This window comes from Penaeus chinensis, chromosome 35 (assembly GCF_019202785.1).
Source record: "Penaeus chinensis breed Huanghai No. 1 chromosome 35, ASM1920278v2, whole genome shotgun sequence".
Taxonomy (NCBI): domain Eukaryota; kingdom Metazoa; phylum Arthropoda; class Malacostraca; order Decapoda; family Penaeidae; genus Penaeus; species Penaeus chinensis.
The window spans coordinates 5,585,124-5,595,123 of NC_061853.1; the positions used below are offsets into that span (position 1 = coordinate 5,585,124).

General features: G+C 35.0%; 2 protein-coding genes across 2 annotated transcripts in view; one reads left to right on the forward strand and one right to left on the reverse strand.

The window, feature by feature from the left end:
- The window catches only part of LOC125044177, a 4,331-nt gene extending 4 nt beyond the window's left edge, over positions 1-4,327 (forward strand). The window contains exons 1-2 of the mRNA XM_047640646.1: positions 1-162; positions 1,559-4,327. The exon at positions 1-162 is cut by the window's left edge and continues 4 nt beyond it. Of these exons, the coding sequence (XP_047496602.1) occupies positions 1,782-3,785 (2,004 nt within the window). The 5' untranslated portion in view covers positions 1-162; positions 1,559-1,781 and the 3' untranslated portion in view covers positions 3,786-4,327. The remainder of the gene's footprint in view (positions 163-1,558) is intronic.
- A 559-nt stretch (positions 4,328-4,886) lies between these two features.
- LOC125044031 (serine-rich adhesin for platelets-like) overlaps positions 4,887-10,000 on the reverse strand; it is a 32,060-nt gene continuing 26,946 nt past the window's right edge. Inside the window, exons 9-12 of the mRNA XM_047640474.1 lie at positions 8,661-9,419; positions 8,216-8,344; positions 7,303-8,094; positions 4,887-6,888 (exon numbers count right to left, since the gene is read on the reverse strand). Coding sequence (XP_047496430.1) covers positions 6,179-6,888; positions 7,303-8,094; positions 8,216-8,344; positions 8,661-9,419 — 2,390 coding nt within the window. The 3' untranslated portion in view covers positions 4,887-6,178. The remainder of the gene's footprint in view (positions 6,889-7,302; positions 8,095-8,215; positions 8,345-8,660; positions 9,420-10,000) is intronic.

Consider the following 10,000-nt stretch of genomic DNA (forward strand, 5'->3'; position numbering starts at 1 on the left):
GTAAGAATGTGACGGAAATCTACACGCAACTTTCACTAGAGTTGAAACAGGAAATACGTTTTTGGAAGGCTGCCTAAAACGTATGAACGTATGAGCGTAGTTGCTTAGCGTAAAAGGGAGGTGCAGAGCGTGCTTTACTTCACTGTCTCTTTATCATTTCAAGTGAGTGCATGGTGAAGTGATTTCATGTTTGTGTCTCTTTTTATGGTGAATTGTAATCATTTCTCGCATATATATATCTTTTTTAGAATTATTGGATTGCATTTAAGTGTTCTAAAGGAATATTAGTTTTTGTTTTGTGTTATCGTTTGAGTTGAAATTGTTGATAGTGTGGGTTACATTTTTATTAATCACGGTAGCAAGCTCGTTTTAGAACTAATTGTTTGTTTGCAACTTACAGAAGTCTTATTAGGTAGACTTTTTTATTAAGATACTGAAATATCGTTCATAAACGAAATATAACTCCAAGGGAAAACTGTCATGGCTAGATAGTAGTTGAGAGCAACAACACAAAGTTTAATTTTTTTATGATAAATATTTTAATGCATTTAAACTTAAGATAGATATAACCATCCTTTTATTTTGCCACTGATTTTGGTTAATGCATATGCAAGATACCTGCTCCTTTTTGCACTCTGGCAAGACCACCAAACCTCAGTCCAAGTAGATTCCACTGAGATGAGAACTTCTAGCTCTCCCTCGTGATTTACCATCAAATAAAGAACTAGTTGAAGCCTATTTTTGCCTGAATTAACATGGAAGTTGGGTGTTCTTTGCTACAGGGCTGAAGGTGTGGGATCTGTGGTGCTTCAAGTATGGAACGGTATTTGCTACCGAGAGCAATGGACCTTCCAAAACCAGGGTATCATGCAAACCCAAAAATCCAAACTGAACCATTCTCGCCTTCTATTCACCCCTTTAATGTGCCAACTTATAGAAAATGAACATTAAGAACCATCTGTGTGAGGGCATTGTGGATATTTTGCAGTGGATATTTTTGTCATTTTGCGGTAAATATGAAGCCGCAGCAGATTTACCTGTATCTTTTATGACTCAATTTCTTATGCTTTATAAGATGGCATTTCCCTCAATCTCTGTACGTTGCTCTCAGTTACGTTAACCAGAGACAGTATTAGATCACTGTATTAGATTAGATCAAGTGGATTTGGGTGAAACACATATAATTGAAAGCTACTTTGTAAATGGTGGAACCAGTTACCAAACTTTATATATCACTTTATGAATTTTAGGTAGAAAATATGAAAAATCAAGGTAAATCAGTTCAATAGGCTTGAATGTTTGTAATTGAGTAATTTTAAAGCTTAATATAAACTCACCCTAATTGTAAATTTACATTACTAGTGTAATGTATGGAAGACAATTACATATTTTGTCTATACATTAAGTCAAAGCAATTCAGACTCTGTTTTAAATTAATGTCTATTGTAGCAGTAGGCAAAATATATTAATTCCCTTTTTTCTGGCAGTGAAAGGCTTGTTTTTTCTGTACTTATTATACCAAAACAAAATAAAACTAAAATATTCACATTATTTTCAGGACCATTAGAGCAATGAGGTCCTGAGTGCAAAGGACCTCTGCCTCATCTTTCACACTGAAGAGATCCTGAGAGCCAAGGAACTCTTGAACAGTCTATCCTTCATCAAGGAAAAGTTTTGAGTGAAAGGTTTACCTTCAGGTATTAATTTTTTCTCCCACCAGTATCTTGTACCTGATAACAATTTGCTTATTCAGTACCTTTTCTTTGATAAAAATCTGTAAAATGGAGGTTTCTACTGTGGATTTGATGCTCCTAACATTACCTGAAACATTAAAGGGAGAAGGAGAAAAGCTTATTGAAATGTCCAGACTTATAGAAGAAGAACGATTATTCCGAAATGGATCAAAGTTTAGAAAACATTCCAAACCAAGAACACATGAAGAGATACAGGAAAAGAGAATGGATCAGAAGAAGAAGGCTAGGGAAAGTGCAGAGCCTCTTGCAATTGCAAAGCTGATAATGGAAATTTGGTCTCCCAAAATGCGACGTCATGCAGAAAAAGTAATATTGAACCGGGCAGTACAACTGGATTACCTGAAAGAATCTCACCTTAGATGGGTTTATGTTCTTGAGGATTGTATTGTTGAAGAGGCCACAGACTTTGATTGGGTCATAGATGATCAGGATGAAGCCATCATTGAGCTTATATGGAACAGATTCAATATGAAGCAGCACTTTTATGATACCTGGTTTCATCGTCTATGGATTCAAAGATCATATGATCGGCTGAAGACATTCCTACCACTCCTGTCTGCTGAAATGATAAGTCGTCATGATCTCAGCAAGTTTGCATTCAGCCAAGCAGTTGGATACACACTGAAATGGGTTCATAATGTATACAATCAGATATGGAAGAGTGCTTGTGATCTTCACCTGCACAATGAACCCCATCATCCACATGTCTGGAAGTCTCCTACACCAGAGGAAAAGAAAAAGAAGCTGGAGTGTTGGCTGACAGATGTATGTGATTTTCGAAATGGCTGCCCATATGGCATTGATATTATAAATCTTGATCTACACTCAGAGGATTTTCCAGAACCATTTTTACAGGAAAGCTTTTTGGATATGGTTGCTGTTGAGTGGGAAAGGAAGAAGGGTCAGCGCCTTGACATAACTACCAGGGAACTTGTGTACATGGATGACAGATTTTTGCAGAGATACAGTCCAGTCCAGCATCAAATAGTTCATAATCTGATCCAGAGTATAATTATGTCTGACAAAAGCTGGAATGATATTACCCTGTCAGAAAGGGAAAAAAAGTTATTATCAACCATTCCTCAAGATAGACATGCAGTTCTTGCTTGTCAGATTGAAACTCAGAAAAAGGCTGAGGTTGCTAGACAGGTAAAACTTGCCAATGAGGCTGAGAAGGGCAGTAGTAAAATCAGTCTCAAACCAAGTGAGGAGATGATACAGCGAGGACATGACATTGCTTATTTCATTACAGTTTGCCGTGTGGTAACAGAAATCTGGAATGCTAAATTCAGGCAGTATGCAGAGAAGGTTCTGCTAAAAAAAGCTGTAAGTGAGGGTTTCATTCAAGAAAAACAAGTGAAATGGGTATCGGTATTTCATCCACCAATGGATGATGATAGCGAAGAACAAATTATGCTGGATGATGATCTTGTACTGCAAATACTATGGAAAGATTTCAACTTGCAAAAACATTTCAGTGGTGTAAATTTCCACAGATACTGGGTAAAGCAGAGTTATCTGCGGTTATCACAGTTTATGAAAGAGTTACCAGAAGAGGTGATTGAACGTCATGACCTTACCAAGTTTGCTCTGTCTCAGTCATTAGGGTACACTTTAAAATTTATACATGAAGTAAACTACCCAGTTTGGCGCAAAGCCTGCAACATGCATCTGAATTGTGAACCACACCATCCAGAGATGTGGTCAGGAAAGCACAAGCCTGAAGATAAACAGTTGTGCTTGGAGAACTGGCTGTGTGCCCAGGCTGGAGGGTACACATATGGCTTGGACCTTGGCACACTGGACTTTGCTTCAGAAGATATGGCCAAGTTATTTCTGCTTGAGAGTCTGCTGGACATGGTGGCAGTTGAGTGGGAGAGGAACAAGGGACAGAAACCAGACTTGACTTACACAGAACTAGTTTACATGGAAGACAGGTTTTTGGCTCGCTATTCACCAAAGGACAAAGATTTCATTCTCGAGCTGATGTCCATCATTAGACAAGCAGATACGAAACGTGATATTGATTGAGTAAATGTAATTAAAGAGAACTGAAGAAAATGTGATATTGATTAAGTAAATGTAATTAAAGAGAACTGAAGAAAATTGAGGAAGAAAACTGATATTGATTGAGTAAATGTAATTAAAGAGAACTGGAGGAAATTGAGGGTTGAATGTAGAAAACAGTTCACAATACAAATTTATTGAAATGTTATAGATATTTAAGTGCAAGTTCTCAGCTTGACAATATTACTTGTATATATAACACATGCCTGGAAAATAATGCATATTTTCAGCTACCCAAATACTATGTTACCCCTATCATTGTCATTGCATCTGTAATTAAATGTCTCAAACTGTGTTCATAAACATTTTCACCACCTTCACCACACAAATAGATGTTTAAAAAAAATTATTTATTTGTTTATTACATAGTAGTAGATAAATAGATAAAGATATATGAATATATACATTTGTACTATGTTTATAGATATATTATATACTAGAATTGTGAATATATATTAGACTTGTATGAAAAAATATTGATACAGTACAATAAACATACATTGATTTATAAATGTTTGATTTTTGCCCTTTTGATTTAAAGTAAAGAAAACTATTTTAATATTTAAAATATTGAAATAATAGCTATTGATAACAGTTTTATTTTATGTGTTTAATGAGCAGTTTATAGGGTTCTACAACATTATACACTAAAATAAATGATGGTCAGAAAGATTCACATGCAATACAGCAACTTACGTGCAGTAATCTGTAATTGGACTTCCACATTCAAACAAACTAATAATCTTTTCATGCAGTTTATAAAATAAGATAGAAAAGTATAGAGAGTATTTTGCAATAGATTGTAATTGGACTTCAACAAGTCCAAGTTATAATATAGACTGATACTAACAATTTATGCTGGAATAAATTGTTTATTTTCTTATTTGAACAATTTGAACCAATACCAAACTTTTGATTCCATAAACTATACATTAGCTCAAAGTAACCAGTCCTAGACAAACTGGTAAACAATGTTTTACTCTCTTCATTCACCGTTAGGCCAAGTAAGAAATGAACAAAAACAAAATGAGTTTCCTGTAACATGGTAAAAAATAAAAATCACTGGTCAGTTTCTCTTTTATTCTTATGTTTTTAACAAAAGCAGATAGTAACATCAGCTCTCATAATTTTACAGAATTTGTATGATAATAATAATAAAAAAGTAATCATATTTTTTAAGCTTTAGTCCCTTAAATTAGCCTTAACCCAATGGTGCATGGTAATCGCACTGTCTACGGTCGTTTTCTCTTGTGAATTTTGTTTGCACATAAATGGCTCCACAACTGCTCAGCAACCAGAGATCCATTTAGTAAGCCGATGAGTCTTCATCTTATTTCCGCTTACTTTTAGCTTTTGGGACTTATTATTCCACAAATGCTATGAATGCCAATGTAGCTATTAATGTTGTTGACATGATTTTCATATTTTTAACAATACTATTAACAAATATTTTAAAAATGAATGAAAAGGGTAAACAGGTGATCTAAGTAGGGCTAGTAATTGACTCTTGTCATTAAGTGCTTGTTGAGCCATCTATGTGGAAAGACAATCTAAAAAAAAAAAAAAAAAAAAAAAAAAAAAAAAAAACAATGGACATAGTACAGAATTTTGCTATTCTGTCAACAATGGGTTATGGGGGCCACAATTTATCTTTTTACACTAGCCCTTGCTCTCTTTTATTTTCACTTCCCTTATTCATCTTCCTTGCCTTTACTTTTTCTGTTTGTTGATTTCAGTCTTTGAAGAGTTTTTGCTACTAATCTAGCATTTAACATTTAAAATAAAACATTTATTTTTCCAATAACAAAAAACACTATATTTAGTCTATTATTCAAATCTTGTTGAAAATGGAATATACTAAAAATATTTTAGTCATTGTCTGAATCTTCCTGGATAATTTCTAGAAAATTGAGTTCCAGTAATTTATACACTAATCTGTAAATAAATCTACAAAACTGAAAAAGGTAATGTTTCATGGATTTTTGCAAATGTAATATTCATAATGCAGGTAGCATTTAATAATTGTTTAAATTACATAAAACAAAAGTAACTGAAGAAATCTACTCTTGATTTGCTTAACTTTTGGATTTCAGTTCACTGGTCACATAAACCTTCTTCAATGAATACTTATTATGCACTGTGTTTGTGCTTGTAATTCCACTGAAGAGTTGTTTACTGGTACAGGAGGAGAGTAAATATAATTGAGCATTTATCACTTCTTTTAGATATACAAAGTTGCTTGTACTGTGTGTAAAATAAAATGTCAGGCATCTGGATTAATGTGGAACATTTTATACTGACAACTGGCTGGTCTTAAAATAAGTGTAGACAGCGAACAGTAATGAAATTATTTAATTTTACAACTGGGTCAGCATATATGCATCATCTACATTTTGAATATATTCCACTTCACATCCACTTTGTACTGCTTGTTCTTGTGGTTGTACAAATTGCTGAGGAACCTCAAAACCTACTTGAGAATCATCCCAAAATATAGCATCATTATTTTCATAAAAATCTGTTGGGGGTACATTGATCAGTTCTTGGAAACTTTCAACGTTGCTCATTTCAGTTTGCTCGTGGCCTGAAGGCATTGGTCCCATCTGCAACATGTCTGCAAACGATTCAATATCTCCATAAGTTCCTGACATTTCTGTTACGCTGTTCTGGTTAACCATACCTGTTTCAACATTTTGGTGGCAACGATTCTGCCATTTGTGGATAGTTCTGACAGATGGCATAGTAAATACAGTCCTTAAAAATCTATATCCAGCTGGACTACGCTCGTATAAGCCTATGACGTACTTCAGGAATTTCTTGGAGAACCTATTGCCTTTCCTTGATCTGTTTTTCAAGAACAACTGGCTTTCCAAGAACAAAGCATGTTCTTCTGAAAGGAACTTCTTAGCATCTCTAAGTATTTGCTCTCTACTGCCTGCATCTTCAACAATGTCGTAAGTCCTCTCAAGGTTTCTATACTTTTTAAGAAGTCCATTATATTTTTGGCTGTGTTTACTTAACAAACGGTTGTATTTTTTTTTCAACTGAAGTTTTGTTTCTTCAAAGTCTGTAATGATGTAAAGATATAAATAAAATACTCATAAATAATAACAACAGTTGTAATAAAAATAATGATGATGATGATGGCTGGTGATGATTAATAATGATAATAATAATGATGATGATGATGATGATGATGATGATGATGATGACTGGTGATTATTAATAATGATGATGATAACAATGGCAATGACAACCATGAAAAAACTTGAGTTGTTTTTTCCCTGTAATTTCACTTTATCTAGTTCAGCACATCAAGTTTATCTCATGTACATATCATAACAGTTGTATATATTAACTGTAAACACTAAAAGGTCCACAGAATACATTACTCCATTTAAACATTCTCTCTTTTTCATCTACTTAATATGAGTAAATTGGACAAAGTATACGTGGATGATCCAGTCATAGAAATATTTACCTTTGTTTTGATTCCTTGCATTCTCAGCTAGCTGATTTACATCCTCCTCCATTAGCTCTGAGGTGCCTTCCTTATTTGCCAACCATAGAATATTCTTCCTGACAAGATTCTGTCTTTCGCTAATACCTTTATCACTAATCTTTAATACCTTTGATCCTTTAGAACTGTAGTGATTCACATCTTCATCCCATTCATGAAAAGTACTTGGGGAAGGTGGGTACATGTCATGCATTTGAGAAAGATCTTGTGCATCTATGCTGGGTGGTTGGTTTGTATATGAAGAAGTGCTAGGGATCTCTGTTGAAAGGTGTGGTCTGATCATGGATCTGGGTGGTAAAGCATGATAGTTTGGAACACCTGAAGGAAGAAAGTTGCTTTGTTTGCTATTGATAGAAGCAGAGTGTAATGAGAATGAAGAATTATTAATTTTGCTTGGCAGCTGAATGGTGAAAGTAAGTGCTGGGGAATCTGTCACACTTGTAGCCGACCAAGTTACAACAACAGGAGTTTGTTTTATAGTAGGTGTAAGGAATGAGTTGTCAGACCATTCTAGTGTGAATGGACTAAAGGACCTTTGAGGAGATTGGAGGGGATGCTTTGATTCGTAGCTGCTGGGTGTTGGTAGTTTTCGAATATCTTCCAAAGAATCTGGCAGTTCTTCCAGATCTTCCAGCTGAGTGATAGATTTATATTGTATTTTCTCTATATCCTCCGGCTGATGTGTGGGTGGCAATAAAGTTTTTGAACATTCTATTTCATCTTTTGTGACTGGCAGGATTTGTCCATTTGGAACTGTAAAAATAAATATATATACAGCCATTCAATTAGAATATTCTACAGCTACTTTTGAAGAACAATAACCTCAATGTACTTTTCAAGCAGAACGTAATATTAATTTCCAATATAGACTCACAGGCCTTTACGGGTTGAATGAGTCCTTTATCTTTCATTAATTCAAAAGAAGATCTTTGTAAAACCATAAACATTCTTTTCCTGCCATTTTTATACTTTAATATTTTAGTTTGGATGGGCTCTAAAACACCTGCAAGAAAGAAAAAGTCAACCTTGATGAAATGCCATTTTAAAATAATTCTCATGGCAAAGCTTTGCATATGCCATGAATTTATTATTTCAGTTGAAGAACTGTTGGATAAGAATGCAAGTTTGTTACTTTTACTAAAGATGAACATTTAATATATTGCCACATCTTACATAATAAAATACACATACATATATATATGCATATATATATATATATATATATATATATATATATATATATATATATACACATATATACATACATACATACACATATACATACTTTCTGTTGCAGCTTCAAGACCATTAAAACTTACCTTCTCTATTTAATTCTTGTCTTGGACTTCTTTCTATGGATGGGTCATCAGCTCCAGTCAGTGTAAGCTCCATGTCCTCCTTACTGATTTCATCTGTATTAACATAACTTGAAGGTGAAACCCCAAAAGGGCTTGTATCCATTTGATCTTCTGTAGCTGATGATGGAGATGGAAAACTAATGGGAGTGCCAAGTGCAGTCCCAGTTGGGGCAGGCTGAAGCTTACTTGGTTGAGAAAGAGAATGAATTTGAATGTTTGTACTGCTTCCTTCATCTCCCTGAACAGTATTTGGCATTTCCTTTGAAGATGTTATCACAGTTGGAGCCGAGTCATAAAGTGATGATGGTTGAGGCTCAAGTAAGGCATTGGATGAACTCTGGGCCAGACCAAGTGCCTCACCAAGTGCCTCACCTGATGTGGAACTGTTTTCTGGGGTTACAAGCTGTGCATTTTGGCCCTGGTTAGGAGCCCTCTCAGAGAATTTCAGGTTTTGATCTTCATCAAATTGATTTTTGTTTGTAGCATGATCATTCTCGGTACTCTCTAAATGTTGATGCAAAACTAAATTTTGTTCGTCTTTTGGAAATTCTTTTGAGGGTGATGGGAGAGAGCTTATATTAGGAACATAACTCTTGGAGGACTTTATAAAATATTGGTCAATAGTAGAAGTGGTAGAAGAAGAAGAGTTTGTATTAAATGCTGTAGAATATGTGTCACTTCTTTCTTCCCCCATAATCACTCTCTGCATCTCATTATATTCTGAAATTTAAGTAAAGGAACAAGTTAGATAATAAGTGGAAGAGTAAACTTGTATTGTGTATCATCTTTTGCCTCTCTTATCAAAATCAATTCAACACCTAGATTATATCTGTGAAGTAATATGTCCTCACCAGCTACCCTAATGAAAATGAACTTTCTGGACATATCCTCATACTTTTATTAATTCAGTCTGATTGCTCTTAATCTAATGCTAGTCTCATATACACTAGAATGCATGCTAGTCTTTCGACGAATATTGAATGTAAACACAGCCAAATCAACTGTGAGGGAGAATTAGCATCAGCATGCTGGGGTCAAAGTCAGTGCTTAAAGGAACTGGCCACCAGATCACATTATCCTGAGAGTTAGTATGAATTTTCCTCCATGGACATCTTCCATACTTCCAACTGAATATGGGAACTAACTTTGACTCTACTTGTATAAAGGGAGGGGAGAGAGGGAGGGAGGGAGGGAGGGAGGGAGGGAGGGAGAGGGAGAGGGAGAGGGAGAGGGAGAGGGAGAGAGAGAGAGAGAGAGAGAGAGAGAGAGAGAGAGAGAGAAGAGAGAAAGAGAGAAAGAGA